The 18,866-nt window shown below is 37.1% G+C and overlaps 1 protein-coding gene across 4 annotated transcripts; it reads left to right on the forward strand.

The window, feature by feature from the left end:
- The first annotated feature begins 13,569 nt into the window (after positions 1-13,569).
- On the forward strand, positions 13,570-18,016 carry LOC115953543 (probable tRNA N6-adenosine threonylcarbamoyltransferase). 4 transcript variants are annotated; one of them, XM_031071264.1, is made up of 5 exons: positions 13,570-13,711; positions 13,818-14,214; positions 15,468-16,046; positions 16,868-17,023; positions 17,299-18,016. In XM_031071264.1, the coding sequence occupies exons 3-5, from the start codon at positions 15,492-15,494 to the stop codon at positions 17,647-17,649; spliced, it is 1,062 nt and encodes a 353-aa protein (XP_030927124.1). In that variant the 5' UTR covers positions 13,570-13,711; positions 13,818-14,214; positions 15,468-15,491; the 3' UTR covers positions 17,650-18,016. The 4 variants fall into 4 exon arrangements, with proteins under 4 accessions (XP_030927124.1, XP_030927126.1, XP_030927127.1 ...); XM_031071266.1 differs by having other exon boundaries at positions 13,859-14,214; XM_031071267.1 differs by having other exon boundaries at positions 13,889-14,214.
- Positions 18,017-18,866: the final 850 nt, after the last annotated feature.

Genomic DNA, 18,866 nt, shown 5'->3' on the forward strand with positions numbered 1-18,866 from the left:
CATTTCGCGCTAACAAAGGGTAGTAGAGAGGTTGCTTGCCAGTATAGGGAATGGTTGAAGGCCTTAGGGAGTCGTGGTCAGTCTCCAAACCGGAGAGACCAAGCCTGTGAGGCAGATGACCAAGGGAATACTGAAAGGAGAACATCGCAGCAACACCAGAATGAGATGATTGGGATGGCAAACGGCGGTGGCAAGGATGAGTCAGAGATCAGGGACGAGGAGACATGTGCTTTAATGAAGCTAACGTGAATCAAGGGACTGGTCCGGAAGTATCGCTGGTGTATCCCGTGAATCAGGCAGAGCAGGGTACGGCCAAAGATGTGATGGAGAAGAACACGCTGGATGAGATGGTTGGGCCAGTTTTGGATGGGCTGAAAGCATCAGATGGACCTATAAATGAAAGTGGAAAAAACAAGTCTCAAGGGGTTAATAAGCAATGGACGTGGACCAGGCGTGCCAGTATGGATTATGGGCCTATGGAGAACTTAAAGGAGAATGCAAAACCAACATTGGGCAAACGTATGAACACAACACAGCAGCAGGCAAGTGCTGATAGTCCGGAAAAGCGAGCAGGTAAGAAGTTAAAAACTGATAATGCTCCACAATCAACGGCAGGGGTGTCGGAACACCCCTGCCGAGCGCAATGAGGCTATTAAGCTGGAACTGCCAAGGGCTTGGGAACCCTTGGACAGTTCGAAGCCTTCACGATATGGTGAGGGATCAAGCTCCCACTGTCTGCTTCCTAATGGAAACTAGACTTGATAAAGAGGGTTTTATGCATCATTGTAGAGAGTTAGCTTATCCGAATAAATTGATTGTTAAAAAACCTGATTCCGGTGGCAGGTTAGCCTTGATTTGGAAAGAAGAGGCCCAGCTGGAGGTGATAAATTACACTGATAATCATGTATTAGCAAAAGTAGTGGAGGAAAATGGCTTCCAATGGTTTTTGACGGGGTTTTATGGCTGGCCGGAAGCAAATCAAAAACGTAAGTCATGGGCCCTCTTAAGACATATTTCTTCGTTTATAGAAGGCCCGTGGTGTTGTGTTGGTGATTTTAATGCGTTCTTACACGCTTCGGAAAAACTTAGCTCCCACCCACCATCGGTTAAACAAATGGAAGATTTTGGAGCTGCCTTGGAGGAGTGTAATTTGATTGACTTGGGTTTTTGTGGATATAAATTCACTTGGAACAACAAACGGCCTGGTGCAGCAAACACTAGAGAAAGGCTTGATAGAGCAGTCGCAAACAAGGAGTGGCAGGATATGTTTCCGGTAAGTTGTGTGTCTCATATTTTTCACATGCTTCGGATCATATGCCACTAATTTTACAGACAGGAATGGATAATAGATTCCAAGGTAGAGGTTTTAAATTTGAAGAACGGTGGCTATTAGAGGAGGAATGTGAAAATGTGGTTGATGAAGCATGGGCTCAGATGGGTGGGGCCGAATCTCCTTTGGCCAATGTTAATGCTAAAATTAATCACTGTGGAGCTGTTTTAGACGTGTGGGGTTCATCGAGGACAAAGCCTGAGGTGGCGAAAATATAAAGATTGAAAAAAGTGCTTGAAAGGCTTCATAAAGGTGATCAAAATGAAGCGGCCAGGTCTGAGTTTTTGGCAGCCAGTAAATAGCTTGATGATCTTTTGCTTAAGCAAGAGCTTTATTGGGCTCAACGGTCCCAGCTGGCTTGGTTGAAGTCTGGGGACAAAAACACAAATTTTTTTCACTCAAATGCCTCACAACGACGTCGTAGAAATTTTATACAGGGTATAAAAAATTCTGAGTGGGTGTGGGTTGATAGGATTGAGGATGTAGCTAGGGTGGCAATCCAATATTTTGAAAATTTATTTTCGGCTGGGAGAAGTGATCGGGTGGAGGAATGTCTTAATACAGTCAATCATAGGATGTCTTCTAATATGCTAAATATCTTATCGGGAGAGTTTAGTGCCGATGAGGTGAAGACGATGCTATTTCAGATGGGCCCGACCAAAGCTCCTGGACCGAACGGTATGAATGCTTTCTTCTATCAGAAATTTTGGCATATTATAGGCAATGATGTAACTAATGCTGTGTTAGATTTTTTGAACTCTGGTTTTATGTTGCCTAAATTAAATTATACCCACATTGTTCTCATTCCTAAAGTGAAGTATCCAGAAAAAATGTTCGACTTTAGACCTATTAGCTTGTGTAATGTTATTTATAAAATAATTTCTAAAGTGTTGACTAATAGATTAAAGTTGATTTTGCCCCAATTAATCTCTCCCTCTCAGTGCGCTTTTGTGCCTAGCCGGTTAATTACTGATAACGTACTTGTGGCCTATGAAACTCTGCATGCTATGCATGGCCGGAAAAAGGGCAAGAAAGGGGCTATTGCACTAAAATTGGGCATAAGTAAGGCATACGACAGGATTGAATGGTCGTTTTTGAAGGGAATGATGATCAAGTTGGGTTTTCCGAATGGGTGGATTGACCGGATCATGGGTTGTGTAACTTCCCCTTCCTTCTCTGTCCGCCTCAATGGTAAGGCTTATGGTAATTTCAGACCTACTAGGGGACTCCGTCAAGGAGATCCGCTTTCCCCCTATTTATTTTTGATTTGTGTTGAGGTTTTACATCTCTGCTGACTAGGGAGGAGGTGGTGGGCTGGCTTCATGGAGTGCCCATTTGTCGGTCTGCCCCATCTATCTCCCATTTGCTTTTTGCTGATGACTCTCTTGTGTTTTGTCAAGCTAAGCAGGAGGAAGTGCAAGTGGTTTCAGATGTTTTAGATTTGTATGTTGTGGCCTCCGGTCAATGTATTAACTTGGAAAAATCTTCCATCTTCTTCAGCAGCAATACTTCAAGGGTGCAAAGGGATTGGATAAAAAATGCTTTAAGGGTGAAGGAAGTGGAAAAATTCAAATCCTATCTGGGCCTACCCACTCTGATTGGCCGGTCAAAATATCAAGCCTTTTCTTTTCTTAAGGAGAGGGTTTGGAAGAAGATTCAAGGGTGGAAGGGGAAGTTGCTATCCAAAGCGGGGAAGGAAGTCCTAATAAAAGCGGTGGCCCAATCAATCCCTACATACACGATGGGAGTATTTCAACTGCCAGTGAAACTCTGTAACGAATTAAACATGATGTGTGCTAGGTTCTGGTGGGGTCAAAGTGGGGATGATAAAAAGATACACTGGAAGAGTTGGGAGTCTCTTGTCCAGCCAAAAAAGGAGGGAGGTTTGGGTTTCAGAGACATCCGGAGTTTCAATTTAGCCATGTTGGCAAAGCAAGGGTGGAGAATGTTGACCAACCATGACTCTCTTCTTTATCGTTGTTTTAAAACAAAATACTTCCCTCGGTGCACTTTTTTGGAGGCGGTTGATCATCCAAAAAGCTTGTTCGTTTGGAAAAGCTTAATTGCTACGCAACCTATTTTGAGAAAGGGGTGTTGCTGGCGTGTTGGTTTGGGCTCTTCCATTCGGGTGTTATCTGACAAGTGGCTGCCTCACCACCCAACAAATAAAATCCTGGCTCCTCCGATTGAAGTAGGGGAAGATTGGTATGTGGCGGAGCTAATTGATTGGAATAATTTCCAATGGGACCATACTTTCATTGACGGGGCTTTTAGCAAGTTTGATGCTGAGGCTATTTATCAAATTCCTCTGAGCAAAAGATATGTTCCAGACGTGATGGTTTGGCTGCATAAAAAAAATGGGCGGTACTCGGTGCGGTCCGGTTATTATACAGCAAGGAAGTTGGCGAGAGAGTCAAAACAAGTGGGTGAGGGGTCTAACCCAAGGGCTGGCAGCGACGTTTGGGCGAAGGTTTGGGGGCTTCACATCCACTAAGATCAAAGTTTTTGTGTGGCGTGCCTGCCACGATATTCTTCCAACTTATGAAAAACTTAGGCAGCGGCGTATTATTGAGAATGACTTGTGCCCTGTCTGCAATCAAGCCCTTGAAACAATTCTCCATGCATTGTGGGAGTGTGCTGCAGCTCAGGATGTGTGGGCTGGCTGCTCTAATCGTTTACTGCAGAAAGGGCTGACTGTCCAAGCCTCTGTGTTCAATTTAGTTGAGGATCTTCTGCATAAGCTGCCTCCGGATGTGCTTGAATTTTTTCTGGTGCTTTGTTGGCTTCTTTGGCATCGTAGGAACCGTGTTGTGCATGGGAGTATTTTGCAAGAACCTGGTACTTTGGTTGAGCGTGCTAGCAGTCTCCTTGGGGAGTACTTGGAGGCTCGGTCTCAACTGGTTTCTCCCGTGCCCCATGTGTTTAACGGCCCTTCTCAGCAGTGGCAACCTCCTATAGGTTTGATATACAAAATGAATTTTGATGCTGCAGTATTCAACGAGTTATCTGCTACTGGTGTTGGGGTGGTTATCCGGAATGGTGATGGTCAGGTGATGGCTGCGTTGGCGTCAAGGGGTCCTGCTGTTTCAGATAGTGAAGAGGCAGAGGTTTTGGCTTGCCGTCTTGCCCTGGAGTTTGCGATTGATGCTGGTTTCGCTGAGTTAGTTGTGGAGGGTGATAACTCAAATGTGTTGCGGTCCATTGTCTCTGCCTAGTCGGATTGGTCACGGTTGGGAAACATTTACGACGATGTTCGCTGCTTGGCTGCTAGACTGCGTCTTATGGAATTCAAATGTTTTAGGTGATTCGCTAATGGGGTGGCCCATTCTCTTGCTCGTTATACTAGGCAAATTAGTGATGAATGTATTTGGCTGGAGGAATCCCCTCTGCCAGCTCAAAGAGCTTTGTTTGAGGACTCTGTTTCTCTGCTGGTTTAAATGAAGTTGTGTTCATTTTCAAAAAAAGTAAAGGAGCTTGAGCCTGACCTTCTTAAAATTATCAAAAACCCAACAGATGAATTCACAAAACACACACACAACAACATGAGTCAGAATCTTCTCAGAGAGAGAAGAGATAATAGCACTAAGTTTCATTTATCTTACAAATGCCAATGCTGAAATTCTAGGTTTTGAAGAGCTTGAATGTCACCATCAATTGTAACGGTGATGACCCGAGGTGGAGCAAGTGTGGTTCCGTCGAGATAGCCATGGAGATGCTACCCCTTGAGATAAGGAACAATCTGTGCTTTCCACAGTAGGTAGTTGTCACGAGTCAATTTGATAGTGGTAAGTGTGGTGGGAGAAGGAGAAGCAGTGGTGTTAACAGTAGAAGAGGCAGAGGAAGACGATGAAGCCATGATAAAAAAGGCATGAGTCACAACAGTATTGGGATAGTTCAAAGGACAATCAGTTAACAGCTTTTGTACTTAACAAAAGCTGTTATTCTACCACCGTTTTTACTTAACAATCAAAGGACAGTTCAGTAGAGATAGAGAGAGAGAGAGAGAGAGAAGCCACGCCTTCCGTCGCCGCACGCCAGAAACCACCGGGAAAATCTGTTATTCTTTTGAAACCTCCTCCTCAATAAAATTGTGGATTGTAATATGGGCATACATATGGGCAGGGCACATTTTAAGATGTAAAAGTAGCTTTCTTTATGATTTTCCTTTTTTTTGGATAGAAATAGTAGAATTTCATTAAAAATATCAAAAACCCAACAGATGATTTCATAGAACACACACAACAACATCCTAGGATTGATAATAAAAAAACATAATTTGAGGCTCTTGACACAGTGACATATGCTGGGTTATAATATCTGGCAGTAGAAGAACACGTCCTTGCTGTTGTTGCTATTGAAAATCCATGACCCATTTGATACAATATCATTGTACCTTCAAAGACAATACTATTTCATTGATTCCAAACCAAATAAGCAGAGAAAGAGAGAAAATAAAAATCAATACAGCTGAAAGTTTAAGGTCATTCAACTTTGTCATGCACCTCTGATATCAAGCTTTAAAGCCATTTGCCCATTTCATCCTTTTTTCCTTATACTCATCAAATGAAGCGTCTCAAATGCGAACATTATCAGTTATAAGCCATCCTAGAACAAAAGCACTCTGTGAGTCCGAAATAATCCAAGGTAACACCCTCTTCAATCTATTAGACAAAACCTTCGCAACCGCCTTATATAAAACATTACATAAGAAAATTGGTCTGAAATAAGCCATACTCTCTGGGTTATAATAAAAAACATTTGGAACACACATTCACACCAACAATCCCCCACATGTTACAAACACGAAATAGGAAATGTAGGTAACTAAAGAAAGCATGCATCAATATGGTACCAAAAGGTTTTAACTCGTATTGGGTTTTCTAATAAATGCAAGCCCAAAGAGAAGATGTCAATTCTCATGCATAGAACCAATAAAAAAGCAGCAAAAATGATTTTTCCGCTGCCAGGGTTTGAACCCAGATTCAATCAAGAGATTCATTGGAATTACCAATGTGCAATAGCAAATTTCATGCCTTATTTATCATGAAATATTCTATTAAACCTCAACTTCCAAGTAAAAGAGCTTCGTCCAGAACTTTTTAAAATATCAATTAACTGCCAAATTACTCTAAGTTCTTAAGTTCACGCTATTGCAATAGAGATAGAGAAAGAAAGGAGCCCGGCCACCGCTCACCATCCACACTCAGCACACCTTTCACCACAGCACGCCAGAAACCACTTGTAAAAAAATCTCATATTTGTCTTTCAATTCTTTTGAAACCTCCTCAATAAAATTATGGATTGTAATATGGGACGTATGGGTTGGACACATTTTAAGATATAAAAGTGGGTTTTTATGGATTTTTTCCCCTTTTTTTTTTTATAGAAATAGTATATTTGCATTAAAATTATCAAAAAACCAATAGAAGATTTCACAGAAAACACACAACATCCTAGGATTGATAAAAAAAAAAAACACAATTTGAGGCTCTTGACACAGTGACATATTATGTGTTATAATATCTGGCAGAAGAAGAACATGCCCCAACTGTTGTTGCAGCTGAAAATCCATTACCAACTTCCCACTTGATATAGTGTCATTGTACCTTCAAAGACAATATTATTTCATTGATTCTGAGGCCAAAATGGCCAAATACCATTATTTGGCAAAATCTACTTGATACAGTATCATTGTACCTTCAAAGACAATACTATTTCATTGATTCTGAGGCAAAAATGGCAAATACCATTATTTGGTGAAATATTTAACAACCTATCACTATTTAGAAAATATTTAGCAATCTATCACCTTTTCGAAACTCAAGTTTGACCCGTAACTCGAGTTTATGAAATCAAGTTTTGTAAAAATCTGCCACTATGGCACCCGCTGACCTAGAATTAAAAAATATAAAATGTCACGTATAACTCAAGTTTTATAAACTCGAGTACTCATTAGTTTCAAAATATGTAACTCACTGACATGAATGAGGAAAAGTTGTGTCTCTACTTATGGAAGAAAAACTTGCATCTGTGCCTATTCTGTTTATGTACCATATAAATGCCCATGTCATTTGTGTGTTATGTTGGAAATATTTTAGTGAATAACAAGTTTTGATACAACAAATAATATATCAAGTATTTTATCTAGAATGCAAATCAGCAAGAACAATATATATATATATATATATATGTAAATATAGGAACAATCTCACAGTGCTATGGGATCATGCTACGAAAGTGTTGTCTTTAAATGTTGATTCATGCCACCTGGAGTACAATTTGGTGCAACTGGTTCTTTTGGCCAAACAACCCCCTAGGATTAGACTATAGTGTTAACCTTTGTGATGGATGCACTTCCACTTACGAAGGTTCAAGAACTATCCTCTATTACCTTTCCTTAGAACAAATATAAATTGTAGATAAATATGTGGGAGAGAAAGAGAATAGAATTGTGTATATCTAAATATAGCATAGTAAAATATATCTTATAGGAAATGGTGTGATGATGGGTATTATATAGGCTATTCATGACAATAAGGATCTATAGTTATTAGTTACTAATAACCCATAAAAACCCAATGGATATATTATCCATTATTGCCCAATGGCTATTTTACTCAAAATTCCCAATGGTCAGAAAATAAATAATAATAATAAAGTGTTTGGAACATACACCCACACCAACAATCCCCCATATGTTACAAACACAAAATAGGAAAGGCAAGCAACTAAAGAAAGCATGCGTCAATATGGTACCGAAAGGTTTTAACTCATATTGGGTTTTCTAATAAATGTGGGCCCAATGAGAAGATGTCAATTCTAATGCATTGACCCAATAAAAAAAACAGCAAAAATTATTTTTCTGTTGCCAGGATTTTAATTCGGATTCAATCGATTGATTCGATGGAATTACCAATGTGCTATAGCGGATTTCATGTCTTATTTACTATTAAATATTCTATTAAACCTTAACTTCCAAGTAAAGGAGCTAAGCCCTGAAGTTTTTAAAATATCAATTAACCCCCAAATTATTATAAGTTCTAACACCGTGTACTTAACAATAAAAGGACAGTTCAGGTCATGCTATTACAGTAAAGATGGTGAAGAGGGGGAGCCCGGCCACTGCTCGCTGCCCACATGTGGCACGCCAGAAACCACCGATAAAATCTTTTCATCTTCGTCTTTGAATTCTTTTGAAACCTCCTCAATAAAATTGTGGAGTGTAATACGGGGCATATCGACAAGACACATTTTAAGGCTGTGTTTGGTTCAATGTAAAATATTTTCCGAAAAATAAATATTTTTCGGAAATGCTATTTTCAGGAAAGGAAAATATTTTCAAGTATTTGGTTGCATTATGAAAATTACTTTGGAAAATATTTTTAGGAGTTTGGTTTCATTCTGAAAATGCTTATTTTCTACAAGTTTTTCACATTTTCTCAGCTCTCAAACAAATTTTATAATAGAAAATTTCAATATATAAACTTAAAAAAACAAAACTCAAAACAAAAAACCATTAATCAAACACTATATCCTCGGTCAAACTGAGAGAGGGAGGAAGAAAGAGTGAGTGGTTGAGGAAAAAAGAGAGGCAGATCAAGAAAGAGATAGAGGCGATCGGTCATGGGTGGGTCAATCTAGAGGCGGCGGCGACGACGACGAGATCGAGAGAAAAAATGACGAGATCAGTCATGGGTGCTGGCGACGAGATTGTGAGTAGATGATCTGACCTAAATCGTGGTTGCATGCACGACGGCGAGGCTGTGGGTTGAGGACGACAATCTAGGCTTCACCGATGTGTCGAGAACAAGCTCGATCTTGGGTGGGTCGAGGACGAGATCGGTTTTGGGTGGATCGGGCTTGGGTGGCGGTGCCGATGGGTCGCCGGTGCTGGGATGCGATCTCGCCTGTGTTTCAGGCGGCACAATCTCGCCGGTGCTGGGTGTGACGAGACCGTGCTTCTGGTGCGATCTCCTTGCTGTTTCTCTCTCTCTCTTCTATTTTCCTGGGGCGGAATTCATTTAAAGGTAAAATACAAACGGAAATGGTTTTACAGGGTCAGAGGGCATAATTTTCGGTCAACAGAAATGATTTTCCGTTTGACCCAATTTTCCTTGCGCACCCAATGACCCAAACACCCGCATTTATGGAAAAGCATTTTCAGAAGTGATTTGAAGCCAAAACAAACATAGCCTAAGATATAAAAGTGGGCTTTTATGGGTTTTTCTTTCTTTTTTGATAGAAATAGTAGAATTGCATTAAACTTATCAAAAAACCAACAAATGATTTCATAGAACACACGCAACAACATCCTAGGATTGATAATAAAAAAGCACAATTTGAGGCTCTTGGCACAGTGACATATGTTAGGTTATAATATCTGGCAGAAGAAGAACATGTCCCAACTGTTGTTGCTGCTAAAAATCCACGACCCACTTCCCACTTGATACAGTATCATTGCACCTTCAAAGACAATACTATTTTATTGATTCTAAGGCCAAAATTGCCAAATACCATTATTTGGCAAAATCCACTTGATACAATATCATTGTACCTTCAAAGACAATACTATTTCATTGATTTCGAGGCAAAAATGGCCAAATACTATTATTTAGTTAAATATTTAACAATCTACCACTGTTTGGAAAATATTTTGCAATACCACTTTTTTGAAACTCAAGTTTAGGAAACACGAGTTTATGAAAATCGAGTTCCATAAAAATCTACCATAGTGGCACTCGCTGACCTAGAATTAAAAAATATAAAATGCCACGTATAACTCAAGTTTTATAAACTCGAGTACTCATTAGTTTCAAAATATGTAACTTACTGACATGAATGAGGAAAACTTGTGTCTCTACTTATGGAAGAAAGACTTGCATCTATGCATATTCTGTTTATGTATCATACAAATACCCATGTCATTTGTGTGTTATGTTGGAAATATTTTAGTGAATAAACAAGTTTTGATACAACAAATAATATCACAAGTATTTTTATCTAGAATTTAAATCAGCAAGAACAATATATATATATATATATATATATATATATATGAACAATCTCACAGTGTTAAGGAATCACACTGCGAAAGTATTGTCTTTAAAGGTTAATTCATGCCACCCGGAGTAAAACTCTATGCGACTAGTTGTCTTGGCCAAACATCCCCTCAAAATTAGACTATAACGTCAATCTTTGTCATGGATGCACTTCCACTCACAAAGGTTCAAGAACAACCCTCTATTGCCTTCTCTTAGAACAGATATAAATTGTAAAAAAATATGTGGAAGAGAAAGAGAATAGAATTGTGTATATCTAAATATAGTGTAGTAAAGTTAAAGCTTGTACTCAAATATGGCTCCTCTCTCTCTCTGACCTCCATTCATATCATAACCAGAAGTTAGGATATTTAAAGTTAAAGCTTTAGCACTATGACGATCATCTAAAGCAAGATTTAAATTAGAAACAATCAAAATGAAAAGGGCCATTAAACGAAGATGACTGAATCATACCAAGTATGCTAGTTTCGAATTTTCTAAATCTAGCATCACGTAAACGTATCCAATATTGAATCATTAACACTATTAGTGTTAACTGAATCATTAACACTATTACGAGTTAGTGGCTTAACAGCAACTTGAACAAATCCAATATGCAAGAATCTATATCCTTTAGTAAGAAAATCATGAATAGATTTCTTGTTAAACAAACAACATTTCTTGTGAACTCTAGATATGGCATAAGCCCGTTTGATGGTCTTTAACATTAAATTCAGTTTTAAAAGTAGAATTGAGCCAGCTTGTTTTATAAATTGCATTAACATTAATTTTAGGAATAGTCCATTTATTAAAGTCTAAGCAGCTTTCTTCTTCAACAGAATAATTTTCTTCATTGATAATATCAGGGATATCAATAGGTATACTTGATCGGGAGCTAACTGATGAGTTGGATCTAAATATTCTATCCATTTTTAAGTTTACAAAAAATCCCGAGTTTAACACTCACTTATCATGTTTTGTTTCTTACAACTGTTTGCATTTTGTAGCACATACCCTAATCAGCCCTCTACCTCTACCTCTCACACCTAAATCCACTAACACAGGCTTTATTCTTCAGTTATTGGAATGAGAGGATTTAAACTTTATATGTCTCCATTGAAAATACCAAAAGGTTTTGGTTGAGTTATAAGGCTATTAACACTAATATGTTCTCTTAATTGAAATTTGAAAGTGAGTATATAAAATAAATAGTCAAAAACAAAACAAAATAAAATAAAAATAAAACGAACGTTGAGAGTGAGCATATTGGGTGTGTTTGATAACTCTGATTGGCATAATTTATTTTATTTATGAACAAATTTTTAAAAAAACTAAAATTAAAAGTGGGCCATTCATATTGGGTTTTGTAAGAAAAGCGGGCCCAAAGAGAAGATCTCAATTCTCACGCAGACCCAATAAAAAAACAGCTAAAAAGAATTTTCCAGTGCTGGGATTTGAATCCAAATTCAATATTCGTTATGAATTGCCAAAGTGTTACAGCAGATTTCATGTCATACGTATCATTATAAATTCTATTAAACCCAAAATTCCAAGTAAAGGAGCTAAACCCTGAACTTTTTTAAATAACAATTAAATCCCTAGGCCCTACATCCAAATTATTCTAACACCGTTTGTACTTAACAATAAAGGATAATTCAGTTCACTCTACTAGAGGAGAGATTAAGGATCCCAGCCACGACACACCACCTCATGTGGCATGTCTTCTGTCACCTCACGCCGGAAACCACCGGCAAAATTTGTTCATCTTTGTCTTTAAACCATTCTCCTCAATAAAAATTGTGGATTTTTTAATATGGGCATATGGCAGGACACATTTTAAGATATAAAAAAGTGGGCTTTTTATTTATTTATTTTTTTGGATAGAAATAGTAGAATTTCATTAAAATTATCAAAAACCCAACAAATGATTTCACAGAACACACACACAACAACACCATAGGATAAAATAATAATAATAATAATAAATAAATAAAAACACACACACACACAATTTGAGGCTCTTGACACAGTGACATGTGCTGGATTATTTTATCTAGCAGTAGAAGAAAATGGCCTAGTTGTTATTGTTGCTGAAAATCCCTGACCTACTTCTTACTTGAGACCTTCAAAGACAAGACTATTTCTTATTCCAAACCAGATAAGCAGTAACAGGAAAAATAAAATCAACATACCTGAAAGTTTTAGGCGATTCAACTTTGTCATAGGCTTTATTCATATCAAGCTTTTAAAGTCATTTTCCCATTTCGTCATTTTTTTCTTATACTCACCAAATGAAGCATCTCAAATGCGAACTTGATCAATTATAAGCCATTTTGGAACAAAAGCACTACGTGAGTCCGAAATAATCCAAGGTGTCACTCTCTTCAATCTATTAGTCAATATCTTTGCCTAAGTTAATTTAAAACATTACATAAGGAAATTGGTCTGAACTCAATCATATTCTCTAGGTTACAAACTTTAGGAACAAGAACAATGTGAATATATGATTGATTTTCTATAACATATGCCCTAAACTCAACACTAACAACATAGCTCAAATGAAATCAAACCATCTTCATTGCAAATTACACTCCTAAAGTTTGGAGGTGTTTAGATTTTACACCCTGACTTTTCAAAATTTGGATTTTATCTCCTAATTTTTAGAGATTTTTGGATTTTACTCCCCAAAGTTTGGAAATACTTGAATTTTACACCCTAAAGTTTCAAAATTTTGGAGTGTAAAATCCAAATACTTCCAAAATTTAAGGGTAAAATCTAAATTCTAAAACATTAAAATATAAAATCTAAACACCTCAAACTTCAAGAGTAAAAATCAAATTTTAAAACTTTAAGTGTAAAAACATTCCTAATCGTGTCATTTACGATTTACCCTTAAAAAGCACACACACACACTGAAAGTGAGCATATTTACTGTTTTTATTCATGAACTTTTTTTTTTTTTTTTTTTTTTTTTTAAAGGAAAAAAAGGGGGCCGCTCATTTTGGGTTTTGTAAGAAGGGCAGGCCTAATGAGAAGATCTCAATTCTCATGTAAGGACCCAATAAAAAACAGCAAAAAAGATTTTCCACTGCCGGGATTTGAACCCGGGATTCAATTATTCATTTCTAAAAGATGAGTTGCCAATGTGCTACAGCGGATTTCATGCCTTATCTGTCATAACACCGTTTGTACTTAACAATCAAAGGACAGTTCTCTCACATCTGTCAAAAAAACAATCAAAGTACAGTTCAGTAGAGATAGAGAGAGAGGAGCCCCGCCACCGCTCACCGCCCACAGCGCTACACGCGGCACGCCTTCCGTCGCCGCACGCCGGAAACCACCGGTAAAATCTGTTATTCTTTTGAAACCTCCTCCTCCTCAATAAAATTGTGGATTGTAAGATATAAAAGTAGCTTTCTTTATGATTTTCCATTTTTTTTTTATTGTAGGATTGATAATAATAAAACATAATTTGAGACTCTTGACACAGTGACATATGCTGGGTTATAATATCTGGCAGTAGAAGAACATGTCCCTGCTGTTGTTGCTTCTGAAAATCCATGACCCACTTCATACAGTATCATTGTACCTTCAAAGACAATACTATTTCATTGATTCCAAACCAGATAAGCAGTGACAGAACATACAAAAAAATTCAACATAGCTGAAAGTTGAAGGCCATTCAACTTTGTCAATCACCTTGCTCATATCAAGCTTAAAGCCATTTGCCCATTTCCTCCTTTTTTTTTTCCTCATACTCATCAAATGAAGTGTCTCAAACGCGAACATTATCAGTTATAAGCCATCCTGGAACGAAAGCACTCTGTGAGTCTGAAATAATCCAAGGTAACACCCTCTTCAATCTATTAGACAATACCTTCGCAACCGCCTTATATAAAACATTACATAAGGAAATTGGTCTCAAATAAGCCATATTCTCTGGGTTAGGAATGAGAATAATATGAATGTATGATTGATTTTCTATAACATATGCCCCAAACTCTGCACTGACAGCACAGCTCAAATGACATCAGACCCTCTTCAATCTTCCTCTATGATTCTTTGTTTTTTTTTTTTTTTTTTTTGTATTTTGTATTTTGTTAGATACTTTTTGTTTATCATCATGAACATGAAGTACTATTCTATTTTAATAAATAATACTACTTACTTATAGAATAAATAAATAAAAAGCAGGAAAACCATCACAATCAGGTGACTTCGTAGGAAACATCTTAAATAGGGCGTTTCTAATTACAGGAAATGCATGGCTTTGGCTCACTGAAGCTTTCTTTTCTTAGATTACTCTGTGGATGGTCCACAGTCATAGGTCTCAATGACAGTGGTACCCTAACAGAATTTGCTAATTTTATTTCTTTTTGCGTGTAATTTTTTTTATAGATACTCTTTAGGCTATCTTTTGCTATGTAATGTTCTTGAGGTGGCTTCATTGCAATAAAATCTATTAGTGTGTTGATAGCTCATGGGAAAGATGACTCCAAGGGTGATAAAAGGATGTAATACAACTGTTAAGAGTTAAGTAGGATTTGAAAGATTTTTTTTTTTTTTTTTTTTTTTTTTTTTTTTTTTTTTTTTTTTTTTTTTTTATAGTTTCTTGTCTATTTGACTGAATCACAAGTTGAGGAACTAAAAGAGGGAATGTGCTACATTTTACATTGAAATAATTGAAGCAGTTTAGGGTCATTGTTTTAGTCTGATGCGGTTAATGGTTAGTATGTTGATGATATAAAGTACCAAATGTTACTGTGAGCTACGTCTTTTAACTAAATGTGATTATGATATTATTTTGGACTTGTTAGGGTTAGGCTTGTCTTTTAATTTCCCCAATCTCAAAACGCTTTTAAAACTGAATTGTAGCTAGACAGACTTGCTAAGTATAATGTTTCAAAGATCTTTGTACAGTTTTATTCAATGTTATTGTTAGAGAGAGTTCTTTGTTATCTTTACTTATCAATAAAATAAAATAAAAATTCTTTGTTATCTTCATCTTTCCTTCTCTGTGTGTAAGTTTACCCATCTTTTCTTACAGATTTTAGTTAGTGGAAGATACTTAACTTTTCGTTTATGGACTTGACTTACAGGGTATTCTTATTATTAATTTTAAAATGAAGAAGATGATAGCCCTAGGCTTTGAGGGTTCAGCCAACAAGATTGGTGTTGGGGTTGTAACTTTAGATGGCACCATTCTATCAAATCCACGTCATACCTACATTACCCCTCCTGGCCAAGGATTCCTTCCCCGAGAAACTGCTCAACACCATCTCCAACACATTCTTCCATTGATCAAATCTGCTTTGAAGACTGCCCAAATAACCCCAGATGAAATAGATTGCCTATGTTACACCAAGGGCCCTGGCATGGGAGCACCACTACAAGTTGCTGCTGTTGTTGTTCGGATTCTTTCACAGCTGTGGAAGAAGCCCATTGTTGCAGTTAACCACTGTGTGGCACATATTGAGATGGGGAGGATTGTGACTGGGGCAGATGATCCTGTTGTATTGTATGTTAGTGGTGGGAATACACAGGTAATAGCATATAGTGAAGGGCGGTACCAGATTTTTGGGGAGACCATTGATATTGCAGTTGGAAATTGCTTGGATCGATTTGCTAGGGTGTTAACACTCTCCAATGATCCAAACCCTGGATATAACATTGAGCAGGTATGTATCTAAACATGGATGGAGTTTTCACTTTATATAGCTGACCCTGCATATAAATATTTTCAATGCTTCTTCATCTGGTTCCTTTTTGGGTTTCTTTTTTTATTTTATTTTTTGTTTATATAGAGATTTGCTTTCGTTAATATATTTATTGAATATATTGATAATTAATTTATTTGTTAAATATAACTAAAGACAAAATCGTTTTCACTATGAGGACTATTAAGATCAATATACATGTAAGTGTGTGGAATGTGGCCAATAAGCTCTAGCCCAAATGGCAGCTCCTTTCCCTTATAAAAGCAAGGTGAATGGTTAGGCCATGGATTTAAGATCCACCGTGTGCATATGTAACTTGGTATTAAAAAAAATGTATGCTTGTTGAATGTGTAGACACATATTTATATCCTTATTTGCTTTAGTTGATCATACAACGTAAAATGCGAAATTAGAGGATTTGTGGTTGAAATCAGGTTACAAAAGATTGATCCCTGACAGCTTAAAAGTTACAGGAAATTGGGATTTTTTTTTTTTTTTTTTTTAAAGCAAGATGTTAGAAACTCTGACAGCAGGTTTTTTTAAAGCTTTAGGGTGGCTTAGTTTAGATTTAAACTTTAAAGTTCAGAAAAGTTTAGATTGCTGTTGGGTTTGCTATGCTGTTTCATGTTATATTCTATCACATCCTATTTTTTTAGAGCCTCTGTGCTTTGGTTGTTGATTCATTCTAAATGCTTAACTGCGCTCATTTGTTACAGTTTATTTTCAGCTTTTTAAAAATGGGGTTGACATGCCTGATATTATTTTATTTTTTTCTTTACCAGCTTGCAAAGAAAGGAGAACAATTTATAGACCTTCCTTATGTTGTAAAAGGGATGGATGTATCTTTTAGTGGAATATTGAGCTATATTGAAGCCACTGCTGTGGAGAAGCTAAAAAATAATGAGTGCACCCCTGCAGACTTGTGTTACTCCTTGCAGGTAAACTGTAGTCGTAAATTATTTTGTATTTGAACTAAGCTATTCATCATATCTCAATCATTAGATGTTGTATCATCATGTTTGTTGGTTCTTTGCCTTAATTCTCTTCCTCTCAAAAGCTAACTCACCCTCTGTGGGAGGGACTTTTCTAAAGTTCCATATACTAGGCCATACGGTTTTCTCTCTTTTATTTTACTTATACACCCAAAAAGAACTTTATTTATATTATTCTGACATATATTATGTGTAATATTTTGATATGTAATATGTTGCAGGAAACTGTGTTTGCCATGCTTGTGGAGATTACAGAACGGGCAATGGCACACTGTGACACGAAAGATGTTCTTATTGTTGGTGGTGTTGGTTGCAATGAGCGTTTGCAGGAGATGATGAGAACAATGTGCTCAGAGCGTGGTGGAAAGTTGTTTGCTACTGATGACAGGTATTGCATTGATAACGGAGCAATGATTGCATACACTGGTCTCCTTGCTTATGCTCATGGCACGGTAACTCCACTGGAGGAATCGACTTTCACCCAGCGGTTCCGTACTGATGAAGTACATGCAATCTGGAGACAGAAAAAGGAGCCTTCTAACATGAATGGCCTCATGCAGGAAAGTAGCTAAATCTAGAAGATCTAGTGGTATGGTCTTTCTAATGCTTGCGAGAATTAAGATCAATAATGAATTCCTTATTTAAATATTAGTATGAAAATGTTACAATATTCAAAGGAGAAACTGACTTAGCTATGCTGCCATGGAATTTAAAATAGTATTTGGTACCAATCAAGAAACATACATTCACGAATTGTACTAAATGTATTACTTATTGAGTAGCTATATGTTAGTTTACAGTTATTGTATGGGTTATTCTGAGGACATTTTGCTGTGGGCTGGTACACACAAATTTTGATTGGATATATTTTACCAGTGATTATGGTTATAGGGCTTGGAATTTGGTTCCTAACCTTTCAGGATGGAGCTATTTGACTAATTATATTATGGAATCATGTATTATGGTGAAAGATTTTACCATGGTAATTATTTGGAGAGAATATAGTTGGTTAAGAACTTGCCAACCTGCCTGAGTTTTGGGGAAACAGAATGGATGATTCTCTAAATTCTGATAGTTAATGGATTTTGCAAATTAAGAAAATCCAGGCCAACTACCTCTTTGTGCTTTTATTTTCTTGAGACTCAAAAATGACCCACTCGAATTAAAGGGAACTAAGTTAACAGCCTCTTTGTTCTTAATGTCTCTGATCCAAGTCTTTGTGACCACCTAGATTCAGTGAATTTTTCTGTTCTGCATGTGCTAGGTCGCATTCCATTAAGGTAGTTGGGCAGGTTTGCAGATGGGGGTAGGTACTCATATACTTGATATTTATTGTTGGCCCGCTTCTAGTACAACTTGGGGTCTACAAGAATTGAATCAAGTACCTAATACCATGTATGAAATCCTAAATTTAAGGGGCTTTTATACTTTAAGAATGTGGACCAATAATATTAATATCAAACACACTATCACCAACAGTTATTTTATTTACTGTGTCATTATCATAAATGAATTCATTTTCCAAGTGGGATGTGCATCTATAAAACAGAGCCACTTACGATTAGTGAAAATTGATAATACAAAGGAAGAAAAATAGGAGAAAATGGTTTCATTTCACATTATCTTTTGTAAAATTTGGTGCAGAATACTTTTCAAAAAATGATCTGGCTCAGATTGAATTGAGTCAGAGACACAAATGTTACTATATTTGCAATCCTTTAGCTACCACTACAACCATTGGACTCGATTACAATCAGACTCTCGACTGAAACACTATCATTCTTATTCA

The sequence above is a fragment of the Quercus lobata genome, chromosome 7 (genome assembly GCF_001633185.2).
Source record: "Quercus lobata isolate SW786 chromosome 7, ValleyOak3.0 Primary Assembly, whole genome shotgun sequence".
Taxonomy (NCBI): Eukaryota; Viridiplantae; Streptophyta; class Magnoliopsida; order Fagales; family Fagaceae; genus Quercus; species Quercus lobata.